Raw genomic sequence first — 21,763 nt, 5'->3', positions numbered from 1 at the left:
CCTCTCAGGTATGCCCTACATCCTTGGCTCCTCTCAGGTATGCCCTACAGCCTTGGCTCCTCTCAGGTATGTCCTACAGCCTTGGCTCCTCTCAGGTATGTCCTGTAGCCTTGGCTCCTCTCAGGTATGTCCTTCAGCCTTGGCTCCTCTCAGGTATGTCCTTCAGCCTTGGCTCCTCTCAGGTATGTCCTACAGCCTTGGCTCCTCTCAGGTATGTCCTACAGCCTTGGCTCCTCTCAGGTATGTCCTTCAGCCTTGGCTCCTCTCAGGTATGTCCTGCAGCCTTGGCTCTGCTCATTGGTGTGTTTGTCCACTCTTAGGGCTTCTGGTTGAATGTAGTTAGAAAACACAGTGTGATGTTCCCACTCTCTTCCATACACTCTTCTTCTGTGTTCAATATTACACTGCTGGATGCATTGTCTCTGAGTATGTTGTCTCTGAGTATGTTGTCTCTGAGTATGTTGTCTCTGAGTATGTTGTCTCTGAGTATGTTGTCTCTGAGTATATTGTCTCTGAGTATATTGTCTCTGAGTATGTTGTCTTTATTTAACCAGCTTGTCCCATTATTCGTCCTAGTCAGGCATCCAAACTGAACTGTAAAAAAGTAGTGGCCAAAAACAGACCTCTGTTACAAGGGAGACCTAGCCATAGCCACTGTTTATGTGGCTGTAGTAGAGAATATGCTGTAGATATTATGGTCAATAAGTCTGGTTGGTATTCCCAGCTCATCCTATGGACGCAAACCGGATGACCCCACGGGGACAGGAAGTAGCTCCTCTGCTGGACTCAGTCGACTCAACATCCTGGTGGCCCAGAGGTGGGTGTGTGTGATAATGGCACGGTCCTTAATTCCTTTTAGAGCAAACGACACAGCAGCCCTGCCACTTGGTTTGCTATAACGCTGAGGTGTGGGGCTGGAGAAATGGAACCACTCTCAAAGTCATAGTTATGGATGCCAGGACTAAATATTTATTCCTCTCTCTCTACCCTCTCTCTCTCCTCTCTACCCTCACTTTCTCTCCTCTCTACCATCTCGCTCCTCTCTACCCCGTCCATCTCCTCTCTACCCTCTCTCTCCCCTCAATCTCTCTCCTCTCTACCATCTCTCTCCTCTACCCCGTCCATCTCCTCTCTACCCTCTCTCTCCTCTCTACCATCTCTCTCCTCTCTACCATCTCTCTCTCCTTTCTACCCCCTGTCTCTCCTCTCTACCCTCTCTCTCTCTCTCCTCTACCCTCTCTCCTCTCTACCCTCTCTCTCCTCTCAATCTCTCTCCTCTCTACCATCTCTCTCTCCTCTCTACCCCGTCCATCTCCTCTCTACCCTCTCTCTCCCCTCAATCTCTCTCCTCTCTACCCTCTCTCTCCTCTCTACCCCGTCTATCTCCTCTCTACCCTCTCTCTCCTCTCAATCTCTCTCCTCTCTACCCTCTCTCTCCTCTCAATCTCTCTCCTCTCTACCATCTCTCTCTCCTCTCTACCCCGTCCATCTCCTCTCTACCCTCTCTCTCCTCTCAATCTTTCTCCTCTCTACCATCTCTCTCTCCTCTCTACCCCTGTCTCTCCTCTCTACCCTCTCTCTCTCTTCCCCCTCTTATCTCTCTCTCCCCTCTCTCTCCCTCTATTTCAGACTGGCTCAGGAGCAGGCAGAGAAGAAGGAGAAGGAGCAGGGTTCTGTCACCACCACCTCCATCTCTGTCACCACGACGACCGGCGGGGGCAGCGATCTGGAGACAAAGCAGAGGCGCAAGTGAGTCTTTTTCACCATGACGGCAACGATGTTTCAGCGTTTAGAGTTTACAGAGCCTATTTGTTTTCTAGATGTTTGAACTTTCACCTTTAAACACAGTGGCGTGCCAAGGGTGTGAGGCTGCAATTGTAGTTGAGTGTTGTTGATGTGATTAAATGTAGTTGAAGGTTATGTGCCAGAGTGGTGTAGTGGTCTACTAAGCTGATGCACAGTCACCTGGGACGCTGATCTGTGACCTTTCAATTCTGTCTATTCCCCTCTTACCTTTCTCCTTCGTATCTTTCTCCCCTCTTACCTTTCTCCCCTCTTATCTTTCTCCCCTCTTACCTTTCTCCCCTCTTACCTTTCTCCCTCTTACCTTTCTCCCCTCTTACCTTTCTCCCCTCTTACCTTTCTCCCCTCTTACCTTTCTCCCTCTTACCTTTCTCCCTCTTACCTTTCTCCCTCTTACCTTTCTCCTTACCTTTCTCCCTCTTACCTTTCTCCCCTCTTATCTTTCTCCCCTCTTACCTTTCTCCTTCTTATGTTTCTCCCTCTTATCTTTGTCCCCTCTTGTCTTTCTCCCCTCTTGTCTTTCTCCCCTCTTGTCTTTCTCCCCTCTTGTCTTTCTCCCCTCTTGTCTTTCTCCCCTCTTGTCTTTCTCCCCTCTTGTCTTTCTCCCCTCTTACCTTTCTCCCTCTTACCTTTCTCCCCTCTTACCTTTCTCCTTATGTTTCTCCCCTCTTGTCTTTCTCCCCTCTTGTCTTTCTCCTTACCTTTCTCCCTCTTACGTTTCTCCCTCTTACCTTTCTCCCTCTTACCTTTCTCCCTCTTACCTTTCTCCTTACCTTTCTCCCTCTTACCTTTTTCCCTCTTACCTTTCTCCCCTCTTACCTTTCTCCCTCTTATCTTTCTCCCTCTTACCTTTCTCCCCTCTTACCTTTCTCCTTCTTATGTTTCTCCCCTCTTGTCTTTCTCCCCTCTTGTCTTTCTCCCCTCTTGTCTTTCTCCTTCTTATCTTTGTCCCCTCTTACCTTTCTCCCCTTTTACCTTTCTCCCTTCTTACCTTTCTCCCCTCTTACCTTTCTCCCTCTTACCTTTCTCCTTCGTATCTTTCTCCCCTCTTACCTTTCTCCCTCTTACCTTTCTCCTTCGTATCTTTCTCCCTCTTACCTTTCTCCTTCGTATCTTTCTCCCCTCTTACCTTTCTCCCTCTTACCTTTCTCCTTCGTATCTTTCTCCCCTCTTACCTTTCTCCTTCGTATCTTTCTCCCCTCTTACCTTTCTCCTTCGTATCTTTCTCCCCTCTTACCTTTCTCCTTCTTATCTTTGTCCCCTCTTACCTTTCTCCCCTTTTACCTTTCTCCCTTCTTACCTTTCTCCCCTCTTACCTTTCTCCCTTCTTACCTTTCTCCCCTCTTACCTTTCTCCCTCTTACCTTTCTCCCTCTTACCTTTCTCCTTCGTATCTTTCTCCCTCTTACCTTTCTCCCCGCTTGTCTTTCTCCTCTCTTGCCTTTCTCCGTCTTGCCTTTCTCCCCTCTTGCCTTTCTCCCTCTTGCCTTACCTTTCTCCTTCTTATCTTTCCTATGTTTTCTATGTAGCTAAATATTAGTTAAATGTAGGCAAATGGGTCCTACCTGACCCTGGTGCTTGATGTCTAAATCATTTCATGATAATGTTATGGGTAATGTAATAAATAATGTTTTGTGTTTCCCCGGTCCAGGTCCTACTTGACCCCGGTACGTGATGAGGAGGCTGAGGCTCAGAGGAAGGCTCGCTCCAGACACGCCAGACAGTCACGACGATCCACTCAGGTCAGATATATCCAGACAGGAAATACACAGCATTTTCTCCCTTCTTCGCCTTCTCTCCTTCATCTGATCTGAGAAAGCCAGTCCAATGAGCTTCCTTTCACCATATTGTTTTCACCTGATAAGTCTTCTCCAATCAGTGAAAGAGAGAAGAGATTTGCAAATGAGATGGAACAATCCAGTAGATTGGCAGGCATTGTGATTTGTCTGTCTGACAAGGACATGACTAAAACCTCCTGTCTGTTGTCCAATCAGGGGGTGACGCTCACAGACCTGAAGGAAGCTGAGAAGACAATGAAGACGGCACAGACGGACGAAGGGAGAGACAAGGCCATGAAGACAGGACAGACGGACGAAGGGAGAGACAAGGCCATGAAGACAGGACAGATGGACGAAGGGAGAGACAAGGCCATGAAGACAGGACAGATGGACGAAGGGAGAGACAAGGCCATGAAGACAGCACAGACGGACGAAGGGAGAGACAAGGCCATGAAGACAGCACAGACGGACAAAGGGAGAGAGAAGGCAAGGAAAGAGGAGGAGGAGGAGAAGGAAGAGGCCAATAAGAAGAAAGCAGAAGAGGGGGTGAGAGCAGTATTTAACCCCTACACACTACACCCTGCACCCTAGAGCAGCAGTATTTAACTCCTACACCCTAGATCAAGGGTATTACATTAGCCCCTACACCCTAGAGCAGCGGTATTTAACCCCTACACCCTAGCCCCTACACCCTAGAGCAGCGGTATTTAACCCCTACACCCTACACACTACACCCTGCACCCTAAAGCAGCGGTATTTAGCCCCTACACCCTAGATCAAGGGTGTTACATCAGCCCCTAGCCCCTACACCCTAAAGCAGCGGTATTTAACCCCTACACCCTAGCCCCTACACCCTAAAGCAGCGGTATTTAACTCCTACACCCTAGAGCAGCGGTATTTAACCCCTACACCCTAGAGCAGCGGTATTTAACCCCTACACCCTAGCCCCTACACCCTAGAGCAGCGGTATTTAACCCCTACACCCTAGAGCAGCGGTATTTAACCCCTACACCCTAGAGCAGCGGTATTTAACCCCTACACCCTAGCCCCTACACCCTAGAGCAGCGGTATTTAACCCCTACACCCTAGCCCCTACACCCTAGAGCAGCGGTATTTAACCCCTACACCCTAGATCAAGGGTATTACATCAGCCCCTAGCCCCTACACCCTAGAGCAGCGGTATTTAACCCCTACACCCTAGCCCCTACACCCTAGCCCCTACACCCTAGCCTATACCCTAGCCCTAACACCCTAGCCCCTACACCCTAGAGCAGCGGTATTTAACCCCTACACCCTAGCCCCTACACCCTAGAGCAGCGGAATTTAACCCCTACACCCTAGCACCTACACCCTAGATCAAGGGTATTACATCAGCCCCTAGCCCCTACACCCTAGAGCAGCGGTATTTAACCCCTACACCCTAGATCAAGGGTATTACAAAAGCCCCTAGCCCCTACACCCTAGAGCAGCGGTATTTAACCCCTACACCCTAGCCCCTACACCCTAGAGCAGCGGTATTTAACCCCTACACCCTAGAGCAGCGGTATTTAACCCCTACACCCTAGAGCAGCGGTATTTAACCCCTACACCCTAGCCCCTACACCCTAGAGCAGTGGTATTTAACCCCTACACCCTAGATCAAGGGTATTACATCAGAGTATTGGATTGGTATAAGCAATATAGCTACACTTCCTATAAGGGGGTGTACAACATCCAGGGACATCAGTATGATGTCTGTATGGTGGATAACATATTTCCTAAAGATGATAACTGTCTTCAGGAGGTAAGCTGGAGGTCCCGTATCGCCAGCCTGCAGAAGTCTGACCTGTTGGGGCTGACTCAACCGGCTGGTACCCCTCGTCCCCAGACCTCCGGCCAGGAGAGGAGTGCAGAAGGGGAGAGTGAGAGTGACCGTATCGCCAGGGAGAGACGGAGAGCCCGGGCCAGGAGGAGAGCTCAGAGGGCTGGAGATGTTAGTGTATTTGTAACCTGTCGTAGTCATGCTTATAACCCTATACAAACCTTGCTCATACATGCCTTATAACCTGTCGTAGTCATGCTTATAACCCCATACAACCCTTGCTCATACATGCCTTATAACCTGTTGTAGTCATGCTTATAACCCTTTAAAACCCTTGCTCATAAATGCATTATAACCTGTCGTAGTCATGCTTATAACCCTATAAAACCCTCACTCATAAATGCATTATAACCTGTCGTGGTCATGCTTATAACCCTATAAAACCCTCGCTCATAAATGCATTATAACCTGTCGTAGTCATGCTTATAACCCTATAAAACCTTTGCTCATAAATGCATTATAACCTGTCATAGTCATGCTTATAACCCTATAAAACCCTTGCTCATAAATGCATTATAACCTGTCATAGTCATGCTTATAACCCTATAAAACCCTTGCTCATAAATGCATTATAACCTGTCGTAGTCATGCTTATAACCCTATAAAACCCTTGCTCATACATGCCTTATAACCTGTTGTAGTCATGCTTATAACCCTATAAAACCCTTGCTCATAAATGCATTATACCCTGTCAAAAGCACTGCTAAGAAAGATGACATTGAAATCACATAATGAGGGCTGTAGAGGTGAGTGCATGAGCTAGTCCTGGTTATAACCTTTCATAAAGACGGCATAGACATTATAACGTGCTGTTTGTAACCTGTCACAAGGATGACATTGCCATCCATAATGAGTGCGGGGTGGGCTAGTTCTGGTTATAAGATTACCAGGTTATATCCTGGTAATAACCTGCCGTAATGAGGACATTACCATCCATAATGTATTGACCTACTGATCTCTGTGGTCCTGTAGAGTGATGACAACGAGCCCAGTGGAGAGGAGGGGTTGGGAGGCAGTGGGCAGGATCCACAGACAGACAGGCACTCCAGCACCAGGTATGGATCGGACCTTTAGCCTTTGACGTGTTCAGTCTGGTTCCTGATTATCTCATAGTAGTGAGTATTATCTCTGACCTCAGGAGTCATTGTAATATCTCTGACCTCTGAGGAGTCATTATAATATCTCTGACCTCTGAGGAGTCATTATAATATCTCTGACCTCTGAGGAGTCATTATAATATCTCTGACCTCTGAGGAGTCATTATAATATCTCTGACCTCTGAGGAGTCATTGTAATATCTCTGACCTCTGAGGAGTCATTATAATATCTCTGACCTCTGAGGAGTCATTGTAATATCTCTGACCTCTGAGGAGTCATTGTAATATCTCTGACCTCTGAGGAGTCATTATAATATCTCTGACCTCTGAGGAGTCATTATAATATCTCTGACCTCTGAGGAGTCATTATAATATCTCTGACCTCTGAGGAGTCATTATAATATCTCTGACCTCTGAGGAGTCATTATATTATCTCTGACCTCTGAGGAGTCATAATATCTCTGCTCCCTGCTCTCTTCAGGTCCGACGTGTCATGTAACGACTGTATCGACAGAGGCGGCGGCTCTGAAACTAAGGATTACAAGAAGGTAAAAATAGTTTGAATGATTTGAAAAGGGGCTAGTCAATGTTAGAGGGTCTAGAAGAGTTTCAGTTCTCTCTCACAGGCAATCATTCGCTTAACTAACCCTCCCTCTCTCTCTATGCAATTCAATAAATGCTTTCTCTCTCTGGTGTAAAAAAATGTATGCATGCACGACTAACCAGGACTAAGTCGCTTTGGATAAAAGCATCTGCTAAATGGTATACAGTTGAAGTCGGAAGGTTACATACACTTAGGTTGGAGTCATTAAAACTCGTTTTTCAACCACTGCACAAATTTCTTGTTAACAAGCTATAGTTTTGGCAAGTCGGTTAGGACATCTACTTTGTGCATGACACAAGTCATTTTTCCAACAATTGTTTACAGACAGATTATTTCACTTATAATTCACTGTATCACAATTCCAGTGGGTCAGAAGTTTACATACACTAAGTTGACTGTGCCTTTAAACAGCTTGTAAAATTCCAGAAAATGATGTCATGGCTTTAGAAGCTTCTGATGGGCTAATTGACATCATTTCAGTCAATTGGAGGTGTACCTGTGGATGTATTTCAAGGCCTACCTTCAAACTCAGTGCCTCTTTGCTTGACATCATGGGAAAATCAAAAGAAATCAGCCAAGAACTCAGAAAAAGATTGTATACCTCCACAAGTCTGGTTCATCCTTGGGAGCAATTTCCAAATGCCTGAAGGTACCACGTTCATCTGTACAAACAATAGTACGCAAGTATAAACACCATGGGACCACGCAGCCATCATACCGCTCAGGAAGGAGACGCGTTCTGTCTCCTATAGATGAACGTACTTTGGTGTGAAAAGTGCAAATCAATCCCAGAACAACAGCAAAGGACCTTGTGAAGATGCCCTTGTGTTATATCGACATAACCTGAAAGGCTGCTCAGCAAGGAAGAAGCCACTGCTCCAAAACCGCCATAAAAAGCCAGACTACAGTTTGCAACTGCATATGGGGACAAAGATCGTACTTTTTGGAGAAATGTCCTCTGGTCTGATGAAACAAACATATAACTGTTTGGCCATAATGACCATAGTTATGTTTGGAGGAAAAAGGGGGAGGCTTACAAGCCGAAGAACACCATCCCAACCGTGAAGCACAGGGGTGGCAGCATCATGTTGTGGGGGTGCTTTGCTGCAGGAGGGACTGGTGCACTTCACAAAATAGATGGCATCATGATGTAGGAAAATTATGTGGATATATTGAAGCAACATCTCAAGACATCAGTCAGGAAGTTAAAGCTTGGTCACAAATGGGTCTTCCAAATGGACAATGAGCCCAAGCATACTTCCAAAGTTGTGGCAAAATAACTTAAGGACAACAAAGTCAAGGTATTGGAGTGGCCATCACAAAGCCCTGACCTCAAGCCCATAGACAATTTGTGGGCCGAACTGAAAAAGCGTGTGTGAGCAAGGAGGCCTACAAACCTGACTCAGTTACACCAGCTCTGTCAAGAGGAATGGGCCAAAATTCACCCAACTTATTGTGGGAAGCTTGTGGAAGGCTACCCGAAATGTTTGACCCAAGTTAAACAATTTAAAGGCAATGCTACCAAATACTAATTGAGTGTATGTAAACTTCTGACCCACTGGGAATGTGATGAAAGAAATAAAAGCTGAAATAAATAATTCTCTCTACTATTATTCTGACATTTCACATTCTTAAAATAAAGTGGTGATCCTAACTGACCTAAGACAGGGAATTTTAAGTGTCAGGAATTGTGAAAAAGTTTAAATGTATTTAAACTTTTAAATGTATTTGGCTACGGTGTATGTAAACTTCCGACTTCAACTGTATATACTGAAATAAATAAAACGCAACATGCAACAATTTCAACGGTTTTACTGAGATACAGTTCATATAAGGGTATCAGTCAATTGAAATAAATTCATTAGGCCCTAATCTATGGATTTCACATGACCGGCAGGGGTGTAGCCAAGGGAGGGCCTGGGAGAGCATAGGCCCATCCTCTTGGGTGCCAGGCCCACCCACTGGGGAGACAGGCCAATCAGAATGAGTTTTTCCCCACAAAAGGGCTTTATTACAGACAGAAATACTCCTCAGTTTCATCAGCTGTCCGGGTGGCTGGTCTCAGACGACCCCTCAGGTGAAGAAGACGGATATCGAGGTCCTGGGCTGGCGTGGTTACACCTGTTCCGCGCCGGTTGGACGTACTGCCAAATTCTCTAAAAGGACGTTGGAGTCGGTTTATGGTAGAGAAATGAAAATTCCATTCTCTGGCAACAGCTCTGGTGGACATTCCTGCAGTCAGCATGCCAATTGCACACTCCCTTTAAAACTTGAGACATCTGTAGCATTGTGTTGTGTGACAAAACTGCACATTTTAGAGTAGCCTTTTATTGTCCCCAGCACAAGGTGCACCTGGGTAATGATCATGCTGTTTAATCAGCTTCTTGATATGCCACACCTGTCAGGTGGATGGATTATCTTGGCAAAGGAGAAACGCCTACTAACAGGGATGTAAACAAATTTGTGTACAACATTGGAGAGAGATAAGATTTTTGTTTGTCTGGAAAATTTCTGGGATCTTTTATTTCAGCTCATGAAACATGGGACCAACACTTCACATGTTGCGTTTATATTTTTGTTAAGTTTATATATATATATATATAATTGGAATTGTTATAATAAAGTTCAATAATGTTGTCATGTCTTTCTGTCCCAGCTGTTTGAGGTGGTGTCCAGGGAGAATGGTCAGCTCCAGTCTCAACTGCAAGACACCCAGAGAACCATCTCTCAGACCAGACTGGACCTGGACAAGGCTACCCAGGTCACACACACCAATCTCTCATGGACAGACTAGTAAACAGAAACGGTACCGTAGATCTATCAGGGTACAGCAGGAGGAGAAGAGATAAACGGTACCGTAGATCTGTCAGGGTACAGCAGGAGGAGGAGGAGAGATAAACGGTACCGTAGATCTATCAGGGTACAGCAGGAGGAGGAGAAGAGATAAACGATACTGTAGATCTGTCAGGGTACAGCAGGAGGAGGGAGATAAACGGTACAGTAGATCTATCAGGGTACATCAGGAGGAGGGAGATAAACGGTACCGTACAGCAGGAGGAGGGAGAAGAGATAAACGGTACCGTAGATCTGTCAGGGTACAGCAGGAGGAGGAGGAGAGATAAATGGTACCGTAGATCTATCAGGGTACATCAGGAGGAGGAGGAGAGATAAACGGTACCGTAGATCTGTCAGGGTACAGCAGGAGGAGAAGAGATAAACGGTACCGTAGATCTGTCAGGGTACAGCAGGAGGAGGGAGATAAACGGTACCGTAGATCTGTCAGGGTACAGCAGGAGGAGGAGGAGAGATAAATGGTACTGTAGATCTGTCAGGGTACAGCAGCAGGAGGAGGAGGAGAGATAAACGGTACTGTAGATCTGTCAGGGTACAGCAGGAGGAGGGAGATAAACGGTACCGTACAGCAGGAGGAGGAGAAGAGATAAACGGTACTGTAGATCTGTCAGGGTACAGCAGGAGGAGGGAGATAAACGGTACCGTAGATCTATCAGGGTACAGCAGGAGGAGGAGGGAGATAAACGGTACCGTAGATCTGTCAGGGTACAGCAGGAGGAGGAGGAGAGATAAATGGTACCGTAGATCTATCAGGGTACAGCAGGAGGAGGAGAAGAGATAAACGGTACCGTATATCTGTCAGGGTACAGCAGGAGGAGGGAGATAAACGGTACCGTATATCTGTCAGGGTACAGGAGGAGGAGGGAGATAAACGGTACCGTAGATCTATCAGGGTACATCAGCAGGAGGAGGGAGATAAACGGTACCGTAGATCTATCAGGGTACATCAGCAGGAGGAGGGAGATAAACGGTACCGTAGATCTATCAGGGTACAGCAGGAGGAGGAGAGATAAACGGTACCGTAGATCTATCAGGGTACATCAGGAGGAGGAGGAGAGATAAACGGTACCGTAGATCTATCAGGGTACAGCAGGAGGAGGAGAAGAGATAAACGGTACCGTAGATCTGTCAGGGTACAGCAGGAGGAGGGAGATAAACGGTACCGTAGATCTATCAGGGTACAGCAGGAGGAGGAGAAGAGATAAACGGTACTGAAGATCTGTCAGGGTACAGGAGGAGGAGGGAGATAAACGGTACCGTATATCTGTCAGGGTACAGCAGGAGTGAGATACATACAGCCTTATTATAAAATCGATTATATAAAAACATTTCCTCATCAATCTACACACAATACCCCATAATGACAAAGCAAAAACAGGTTCTTAGACATTTTTAAATTTTATAAAAAAAAAAAAAGCAGAAATACCTTATTTACATAAGTAATCAGACCCAAACTGAGCAAACGGGGGAGAAGGGCAGTGGTCAGGGAGGTGACCAAGAACCCAATGGCCACTCAATGGGAGCTCCAGAGTTCCTCTGTGGAGATGGGAGAACCTTCCAGAAGGACAACCATCTCTGCAGCACTCTACCAATCAGGCCTTTATGATAGAGTGGCCAGACGGAAGCCACTCTTCAGTAAAAGGCACATAACGGCCTGCTTGGAGTTTGCCAAAAGGAACCTAAAGGACTCAGCCCATGAGAAACAAGGTTCTCTGGTCTGATGAAACCAAGATTGAACTCTTTGGCCTGAATGCCAAGTGTCACGTTTGGGGGAAGCCTGGCACATCCCTACGGTGAAGCATGGTGGTGGCAGCATCATGCTGTGGGGATGTTTTTCAATGACAGGGACTGGGAGACTAGTCAGGATTGAGGCAAAGTTGATCGGGGCAAAGTACAGATGAAAACCTGCTCCAGAGTGCTCAGGACCTCAGACTGGGGAGAAGGTTCAACAGGACAAAGACCCTAAGCACACAGCCAAGACAACACAGGAGTGACTTCGGGTCAAGTCTCTGAATTTCCATGAGTGGCCCAGCCAGAGCCCGGACTTGAACCCGATCGAACATCTCTGGAGAGACCTGAAAATAGCTGTGCAGCAACGCTCCCCATCCAGCCTGACAGAGCTTGAGAGGATCTGCAGAGAAGAATGGGAGAAACTCCCCAAATACACATGTGCCAAGCTTGTAGCATCATAGCCAAGAAGACTCGAGGCTGTAATCGCTGCCAAAAGGTGCTTCAACAAAGTACTGAATAAAGGGTCTGAATACGTATGTAAATGTGATATTTCAGGGTTTTTATACATTTGCTAAAATGTCATATTTTCTGATGGCTTAGTATTTCACATGATCCAGCTGTTCTACAATACATCTGATGGCTTAGTCACCAAAATTATACATTTCATAATGACCATGATAAGCAGTGTTCTGCAGCCTCTCAATTTCTATTTAACTGCTTACTGTAGACATTTAATGACGTCTTGTCTTGTCGTCTTGTCTTGTCTTGTCTTGTCTTGTCTTGTCTTGTCTTGTCTTGTCTTGTCTTGTCTTGTCTTGTCTTGTCTGTCTGTCTGTCTGTCTGTCTGTCTGTCTGTCTGTCTGTCTGTCTGTCTGTCTGTCTGTCTGTCTGTCTGTCTGTCTGTCTGTCTGTCTGTCTTGTCTGTCTGTGATCCTCCAGAGACAGGAACGGTTCAGTGATTGTTCAACCATGCTAGAGCTAGAGAAGAAGGTAGGTCTCTCCACTTCCTCTCTTCCGTGTGTGGCTTGGCTTGTGTTGTGTTGTGTTATATATATATACAGAAACTAGTGCACTATCTAGTGTCAAACACCTGATGCTGATGCTGTGCCTGGCCTCACGACTGACTGTCTCTACTGCTGCCTGACCCTCCTCTCTCTGTCTCTCGCTCTCTCTCTCCTCTTATCTTCTCTCCCTCTCTCTCTCTCTCTCTCTCTGTCTTTCTTTCTCTGTCTCTCTCGGTCTTTCTTTCTCTGTCTCTCTCTTCCTCTCTCTCTCGCTCTCTCTCTCTTTCTCCTCTTATCTTCTCTCCCTCTCTCTCTTCCTCTCTCTGTCTTTCTTTCTCTGTCTCTCTCTCTTTCTATCTCTGTCTCTCTCTTCCTCTCTCTCTCTCTCTCGCTCTCTCTCTCTTTCTCCTCTTATCTTCTCTCCCTCTCTCTCTTCCTCTCTCTGTCTTTCTTTCTCTGTCTCTCTCTCTTTCTGTCTCCCTCTCTCTCTTCCTCTCTCTCTCCCTCTCTCTCTCTCTTCCTCTCTCTCTCTCTCTTTCTCTCTCTCTTTCTCTCTCTTTCTTTCTCTGTCTCTCTCTCTTTCTATCTCTGTCTCTCTCTTCCTCTCTCTCTCTCGCTCTCTCTCTCTTTCTCCTCTTATCTTCTCTCCCTCTCTCTCTTCCTCTCTCTCTCTCTCTCTCTCTCTCTCTCTCTCTTCCTCTCTCTCTCTTTCTCTCTCTCTTTCTCTCTCTTTATTTCTCTGTCTCTCTCTCTGTCTTTCTCTCTCTCCTCTATCCTCCCATCTTCTGTCCCTCTCTCTCTTCCTCTCTCTCGCTCCTCTCCCCATCTCCTCTCTTCTATCCCTCTTTTTCTCTTCTCCCTCTGTGTCTCTCTCTCGCATCAGGAGCGACGGATGTTGGAGCGGCGTGTGGCTGAGCTGGAGGAGGAGTTGAAGGTGAAAAGAGAGAGAACATGATCACACCTGGGTTCAAATAGTATACAAAATCTTTCAAATACTTTAGTTGGGCCCAAACCCAGGTCACCTGGCACTCCAGGCAGGCTAAAGCAAATGCTGAAAGTCCTTCCTCCACACAGACTCTCTGCCTGAACCCAGGTTATACTCCACACAGACTCTCTGCCTGAACCCAGGTTATACTCCACACAGACTCTCTGCCTGAACCCAGGTTATACTCCACACAGACTCTCTGCCTGAACCCAGGTTATACTCCACACAGACTCTCTGCCTCATCACAGCTTGCTGCTTCTTTCACGGCTTGTGCTGCAAATCACCAGTGTTGTGGCAGTAAGTGGTACACTGAGCCTGCTGTCCAAATGGCACCCTATTCCCTATATAGGGCACTACTTTAGACCAGAGCTCTATGGGCCATGGTCAAAAGTAGTGCACTACATAGGGAATATGGTGCCATTTGGGATGCACCCTAAGGCATTAGACTGGGCCAGGGAGGGAGGGAGGGAGGGAGGGAGGGGGAAGCTTGCTGCTCTGTTCCAGATGAGACCAGTATTGTATATAGTCAGTACCACTATATCATCCATTGACTTTTCACTAAGACATGTTCTCAGGACAGGGTACTTATTTATCAGGGCTCATATTCACAAAGATTGCATCCCAAATGGCACCCTATTCCCCGTTTAGTGCACTACTTTTGATCAGGGCCCTATGGGCCCCCCTATGGGTCTCCCTATGGGCCTCCCTATGGGCCCCCCTATGGGCCTCCCTATGGGTCTCCCTATGGATCTCCCTATGGATCTCCCTATGGGCCTCCCTATGGGCCCCCCTATAGGCCTCCCTATGGGCCTCCCTATGGGCCCTATGGATCTCCCTATGGGCCCTATGGGCCTCCTTATGGGCCCTATGGGCCTCCCTATGGGCTCTCTATGGGCCTCCCTATAGGCCTCCCTATGGGTCTCCCTATGGGCCTCCCTATGGGCCTCCCTATGGGCCTCCCTATCGGTCTCTGGGACTCCCTATGGGCCTCCCTATGGGCCTTCTTATGGGCCTCTCACTAAATTGGGAAAAGTGTGCATTTGGGATTCAGACACATTTTTTCTTAGACAAGACTGCTGATCTAGGATCCCTCCTATTCATTAGTTAAATAAAAGTTAAATAAAAAATGTAATAACAATTTGATCAGCACTACTACTACTGAGACGCTTTGTGAATACAGGCCCAGGGTGTGGAGATCACTGGTACTGCTGTCCAATGGGGGTGGAGATCACTGGTACTGCTGTCCAATGGGTGTGGAGATCACTGGTACTGCTATCCAATGGGGGTGGAGATCACTGGTACTGCTGTCCAATGGGGGTGGAGATCACTGGTACTGCTATCCAATGGGGGTGGAGATCACTGGTACTGCTATCCAATGGGGGTGGAGATCACTGGTACTGCTATCCAATGGGGGTGGAGATCACTGGTACTGCTATCCAATGGGTGTTCTCCTCTCTTCCTTCCCCAACGCTCTAATACATCCTACCACCTTTTACCGTGTTCACTTAACTCTCCGTTTCTGTTGCAGACCTACCTGAGCTCAAGTAGGTGGTAACCAAACTAAGCTGCATGAAAATGAAACCATGATCCATCTGATTATAGTACATTGGATTGTATTTCTTTACACAACAATTGTAACAATGTCAATTTTCATCTCGCCAAACAGTTTGGGGTGAGAATTTTTGAGAATGACACAAATATTAATTTTCACAAAGTCTGGATCCTCAGTTTGTATGATGGCAATTTGCATATACTCCAGAATATGAATAATTGCAAAGTCCCTCTTTGCCATGCAAAACTGAATCCCCAAAAAACATTTCGACTGCATTTCAGCCCTGCCACAAAAGGACCAGCTGACATCATGTCAGTGATTCTCTCGTTAACACAGGTGTGAGTGTTGACGAGGACAAGGCTGGAGATCACTCTGTCATGCTTATTGAGTTCGAATAACAGACTGGAAGCTTCAAAAGGAGGGTGGTGCTTGGAATCATTGTTCTTCCTCTGTCAACCATGGTTACTTGCAAGGAAACACGTGCCGTCATCATTGCTTTGCACAAAAAGGGCTTCACAGGCAAGGATATTGCTGCCAGTAAGATTGCATCTAAATCAACGATTTATCGGATCATCAAGAACTTCAAGGAGAGCGGTTCAATGTTGTGATGAAGGCTTCAGGGCGCCCAAGAAAGTCCAGCAAGCGCCAGGACCATCTCCTAAAGTTGATTCAGCTCCGGGATCGGGGCACCACCAGTACAGAGCTTGCTCAGGAATGGCAGCAGGCAGGTGTGAGTACATCTGCGCGCTCAGTGAGGCGAAGACTTTTGGAGGATGGCCTGGTGTCAAGAAGGGCAGCAAAGAAGCCACTTCTCTCTAAGAAAAACATCAGGGACAGACTGATATTCTGCAAAAGGTACAGGGATTGGACTGCTGAGGACTGGGGTAAAGTAATTTTCTCTGATGAATCCCCTTTCAATTGTTTGGGGCATCCGGAAAAAAGCTTGTCCGGAGAAGACAAGGTGAGCGCTACCATCAGTCCTGTGTCATGCCAACAGTAAAGCATCCTGAGACCATTCATGTGTGGGGTTGCTTCTCAGCCAAGGGAGTGGGGGCTCACTCACAATTTTGCCTAAGAACGCAGCCATGAATAAAGAATGGTACCAACACATCCTCTGAGAGCAACTTCTCCCAACCATCCAGAAACAGTTTGGTGACGAACAATGCCTTTTCCAGCATGATGGAACGCCTTGCCATAAGGCAAAAGTGATAACTAAGTGGCTCGGGGAACAAAACATCGATATTTTGGGTCCATGGCCAGGAAACTCCCCAGACTTTAATCCCATTGAGAACTTGTGGTCAATCCTCAAGAGGCGGGTGGACAAACAAAAACCCACAAATTCTGACAAACTCCAAGCATTGATTATGCAAGAATGGGCTGCCATCAGTCAGGATGTGGCCCAGAAGTTAATTGACAGCATGCCAGGGCGGATTGCAGAGGTCTTGAAAAAGAAGGGTCAACACTGCAAATATTGACTTTTTGCATCAACTTCATGTAATTGTCAATTAAAGCCTTTGACACTTATGAAATGCTTGTAATTATACTTCAGTATTCCATAGTAACATCTGACAACACTATCTAAAGAGACTGAGGCAGCAAACTTTGTGGAAATTAATATTTGTGACATTCTCAAAACTTTTGGCCACGACTGTAGTGCGCTACTTTTTGACCCTGGATTAATAGTAGTGCACTATATAGGGAATAGGGTGCCATAGGGCTCTGGTCTAAAGTAGTGCACTATATAGGGAATAGGGTGCCATAGGGCTCTGGTCTAAAGTAGTGCACTATATAGGGAATAGGGTGCCATAGGGCTCTAGTCTAAAGTAGTGCACTATATAGGGAATAGGGTGCCATAGGGCTCTGGTCTAAAGTAGTGCACTATATAGGGAATAGGGTGCCATAGGGCTCTGGTCTAAAGTAGTGCACTATATAGGGAACAGGGTGCCATAGGGCTCTGGTCTAAAGTAGTGCACTATATAGGGAACAGGGTGCCATTTTCGATATAACCAATGTCAGTTTTCAACCCAATAACCAATGTTGTTCCTCTAGGTGCTAGGTGACCTGAGAGCTGACAACCAGCGACTGAAAGACGAGAACGGAGCGCTGATCAGAGTCATCAGTAAGCTCTCCAAATAGACGGAGAGAACGAGAGAGTGAGACAACAGGGAAGCCCACTCCCTCCCTCCGTCCATCCACCCCTCCCACCTCACATTCCTACCAGTGCCAAAGAATGAAAGCGAGAGAGAGAGAGAGAGAGAAGAGGGGGGGGACAAGAAACAAAAAAGAGAAGACGTATGAGAATGCGGTACTCTAAACAACACCATATCTTGACTTGATTGTGACGCCTCTTCTTCCTTAGTCCTGACCAATCGCTGCGGCTTGTTGTGTGTGTCTCTTATGCCCACTTTGAAGACAGAACCGTATCCATGGCAGGTAGCCACGACAACTGTGGTCATGACAACGGCTCGCATAGTAGCAAAGAGACGTGACAACAGCCAAATGCCCATGGGATTGTGATGTAAAACAGAACTGAGGATATAGACAATGTTCACAAGGGGGAAATATTAATATGACCACACACATTCCTTCTTCGGGTGCCATCCACACACATTGCACCAGTCCAAGGCATCTTGGTCCCTTAGCTCTCCCACTTAGTAATTTATTTTGTTTTGTGACCACCACATTCACACGGCACCTTTTCCACCAACCCACTCCGCTATTGTACTAACTACGGATCTCAGTCCCTCCCGCTCAAAACTATCCTACCCCACAAATACACTCCTTATGGAGGCTTTCACATCGACTCCATACCATAGACATCCATACAGCTTTCTTTGTGTAACATCCTAAACTCTAAACAGAAACCATGACCTTTCTTAACAGTTGGGGGGCCTGTTTTCCCGGACACAGATAACGCCTAGTCCAAACCTAATGGAGATTCTTCTCTCCATCCAGCCAGGTTTTTATTTCAGGATCTTGTCTGTAAAGAAGGAGGGTGATATGCACATCCCACATTTGTGAATACCGCTGCTGTGGCCGGAAAAAACAACCCATTGTGTTTTTGGGGCTGAAATATTTTTAACTGTTACAGTAACATTTCCACATTATTTTCATTTCACTTTTCTGTGTTCAGTCACTTTCAGACTTCAATCTCTAAATGACCAACTGGGGGGAAATCCAATAGATTACCCTCTTAATCTGGTAGTGTCATTCCATTCCATGACCCTAGTTAATCTGGTAGTCATTCCATTCCATGACCCTAGTTAATCTGGTAGTGTCATTCCATTCCATGACCCTAGTTAATCTGGTAGTGTCATTCCATTCCATGACCCTAGTTAATCTGGTAGTGTCATTCCATTCCATGACCCTAGTTAATCTGGTAGTGTCATTCCATTCCATGACCCTAGTTAATCTGGTAGTGTCATTCCATTCCATGACCCTAGTTAATCTGGTAGTGTCATTCCATTCCATGACCCTAGTTAATCTGGTAGTGTCATTCCATTCCATGACCCTAGTTAATCTGGTAGTGTCATTCCATTCCATGACCCTAGTTAATCTGGTAGTGTCATTCCATTCCATGACCCTAGTTAATCTGGTAGTGTCATTCCATTCCATGACCCTAGTTAATCTGGTAGTGTCATTCCATTCCATGACCCTAGTTAATCTGGTAGTGTCATTCCATTCCATGACCCTAGTTAATCTGGTAGTGTCATTCCATTCCATGACCCTAGTTAATCTGGTAGTGTCATTCCACATGCGTGTTTTGAACCCACCACAGATCCACTCTTCCCCTCACACACTACAGTGTTCTGAACCCACCAGAGATCCACTCTTCCCCTCACACACTACAGTGTTCTGAACCCACCAGAGATCCACTCTTCCCCTCACACACTACAGTGTTCTGAACCCACCAGAGATCCACTCTTCCCCTCACACACTACAGTGTTCTGAACCCACCAGAGATCCACTCTTCCCGTGAAACACTACAGTGTTCTGAACCCACCAGAGATCCACTCTTTCCCTCACTAGTGTTTTTGTTTTGTGGCACACAGAGGCTACGTCCCAAATGAAACCCTATCAGCTAAGTAGTGCACTACATCAGGGCCCTGGTTAAAAGTAGTGCACTAGATAGGGAATAGGGTGCTATAGGCCCTGGTTAAAAGTAGTGCTCTAGAAAGGGAATAGGGTGCCATTTGGGACACACAGACCCACTCCATGCTCCTTTAAATGACCACAGACAGAGCGGTCTGTTGACCACAGCACTTTACTCACCACCAGCCAGGCCAAGCTAAGTGATCACAGATCTGCGCCAGGCCAAGCTAAGCGATCACAGATCTGCGCCAGGCCAAGCTAAGTGATCACAGATCTGCGCCAGGCCAAGCTAAGCGATCACAGATCACAGATCTGCGCCAGGCCAAGCTAAGCGATCACAGATCTGCGCCAGGCCAAGCTAAGCGATCACAGATCTGCTCCAGGCCAAGCTAAGCGATCACAGATCTGCGCCAGGCCAAGCTAAGCGAATACAGGTCAGCGCCAGGCCAAGCTAAGCCCCGTCCTGATTCATACTATACAAAACAGCTCCCCTCATCCACAAATCTGCAATCACAATAATCTGTCCTTTCTCCTGAAGTGTGCACTCCTTCACAAATGTAAAAGCATTGGATAGGTGGAGGTATGGACTAGACTAGAGGACAGGTGGAGGTATGGACTAGACTAGAGGACAGGTGGAGGTATGGACTAGACTAGAGGACAGGTGGGGGTATGGACTAGAGGACAGGTGGAGGTATGGACTAGACTAGAGGACAGGTGGAGGTATGGACTAGACTAGAGGACAGGTAGAGGTATGGACTAGACTAGAGGACAGGTAGAGGTATGGACTAGACTAGAGGACAGGTGGAGGTATGGACTAGACTAGAGGACAGGTGGAGGTATGGACTAGACTAGAGGACAGGTGGAGGTATGGACTAGAGGACAGGTGGAGGTATGGACTAGACTAGAGGACAGGTGGAGGTATGGACTAGACTAGAGGACAGGTGGAGGTATGGACTAGACTAGAGGACAGGTAGAGGTATGGACTAGACTAGAGGACAGGTGGAGGTATGGACTAGACTAGAGGACAGGTGGAGGTATGGACTAGACTAGAGGACGGGTGGGGGTATGGACTAGACTAGAGGACAGGGAGTTCCACCGTGAATTTGCTTTGACACCCACGAAAGGAAGTGAACAAGTGCACACTTTGGTAGAAAGGACAGATTATTGGGCCCAGTGCTAAACTCCCTCCTTAGGTTTCTAAGTGGGGAGGGGAGGGGAGGGGAAGGGAAGGGATAGCAGGAGGAGAGGTGTATCACCGCAGAGCTGAGGGTCAAAGGTCATTGCACAATATTATAGACTTGCTGTTCTGTAAAAGCCTAATATGCAATGCATTGTTTATTATTATTATTATTACCATAATAAAATATGATAAAATATATTATTTTCGTATTTTTCCATTTGTCTGATGTCAATCTCTCCCGCTTTGCCAGGGAGCCACAATGTTGGATTATGTATATTATATTATACATGTGTAATAAATAAGTAATATTAGGCTTGAATTAATAATAATCATGTTGAGAAATGAATCCCATGTAGTCTTCTTCACCATGTTGGTCTAATAATATTACATGGATGACAGCACCTAATAAAGCATGTGTTTGTATACCTCTGGTCCACTGTCTATTGGTGTTGAACGTATGTCTGTATCTTGTGTTCTGTTTTAAAGGGACAATCTGGGATTGGTAAATCCATTTTTTTTTTAATGATTCTTTAATTATATATAGCCATCAATAGGTCTGTCTATGAATTTGAGAGAGGTTACGTTTCTCCAGCGCCGTTCCTTAGCTGTTAACCTAAACAAGTTGCCGTTTTTTTTTTCTTCTCGAATCCCAGATTGCTCCTTTAAAACTGCGGTTGGTATCCAGTGGTTGACTGTATATGGCTGTTGATGTAAGTAGGAGAATCCTTTCAACTCTATTTTTAGGTTTACTACATTTCCCTGATGACTGAAGAGAGGTCATGAAGTCCAACAATACCCCTTAACATTAGAATGCGAAGGAGGAGTTTTGGTGTCTAAATGAAGGGATAGTTTTCATATCCATGTTAAGGAATAGTTTTCATATCTAAATGAAGGGATAGTTTTCATATCCATGTGAAGGGATAGTTTTCATATCCATGTTAAGGGATAGTTTTCATATCCATGTTAAGGGATAGTTTTCATATCCATGTTAAGGGATAGTTTTCATATCCATGTTAAGGGATAGTTTTCATATCCATGTTAAGGGATAGTTTTCATATCCATGTTAAGGGATAGTTTTCATATCCATGTTAAGGGATAGTTTTCATATCTAAATGAAGGGATAGTTTTCATATCCATGTTAAGGGATAGTTTTCATATCCATGTGAAGGGATAGTTTTCATATCCATGTTAAGGGATAGTTTTCATATCCATGTGAAGGGATAG

At 46.1% G+C, this 21,763-nt stretch overlaps 1 protein-coding gene across 1 annotated transcript in view; it reads left to right on the top strand.

Moving 5' to 3' along the window:
* The window catches only part of LOC115193074 (protein phosphatase 1 regulatory subunit 12A), a 34,911-nt gene extending 13,947 nt beyond the window's left edge, over positions 1 to 20,964 (top strand). Inside the window, exons 9-20 of the mRNA XM_029752059.1 lie at positions 725 to 817; positions 1,630 to 1,749; positions 3,454 to 3,544; positions 3,797 to 4,126; positions 5,361 to 5,552; positions 6,414 to 6,496; positions 7,020 to 7,086; positions 9,799 to 9,903; positions 12,666 to 12,716; positions 13,614 to 13,664; positions 17,317 to 20,160; positions 20,243 to 20,964. Of these exons, the coding sequence (XP_029607919.1) occupies positions 725 to 817; positions 1,630 to 1,749; positions 3,454 to 3,544; positions 3,797 to 4,126; positions 5,361 to 5,552; positions 6,414 to 6,496; positions 7,020 to 7,086; positions 9,799 to 9,903; positions 12,666 to 12,716; positions 13,614 to 13,664; positions 17,317 to 17,403 (1,270 nt within the window). The 3' untranslated portion in view covers positions 17,404 to 20,160; positions 20,243 to 20,964. The remainder of the gene's footprint in view (positions 1 to 724; positions 818 to 1,629; positions 1,750 to 3,453; positions 3,545 to 3,796; positions 4,127 to 5,360; positions 5,553 to 6,413; positions 6,497 to 7,019; positions 7,087 to 9,798; positions 9,904 to 12,665; positions 12,717 to 13,613; positions 13,665 to 17,316; positions 20,161 to 20,242) is intronic.
* The last annotated feature ends 799 nt before the right edge of the window (positions 20,965 to 21,763 follow it).

The sequence above is a fragment of the Salmo trutta genome, chromosome 4 (assembly GCF_901001165.1).
Source record: "Salmo trutta chromosome 4, fSalTru1.1, whole genome shotgun sequence".
Lineage (NCBI taxonomy): Eukaryota > Metazoa > Chordata > Actinopteri > Salmoniformes > Salmonidae > Salmo > Salmo trutta.
Note: the sequence above shows the minus strand (reverse complement) of the source record. Positions and strands in the feature narration are given on the sequence as shown.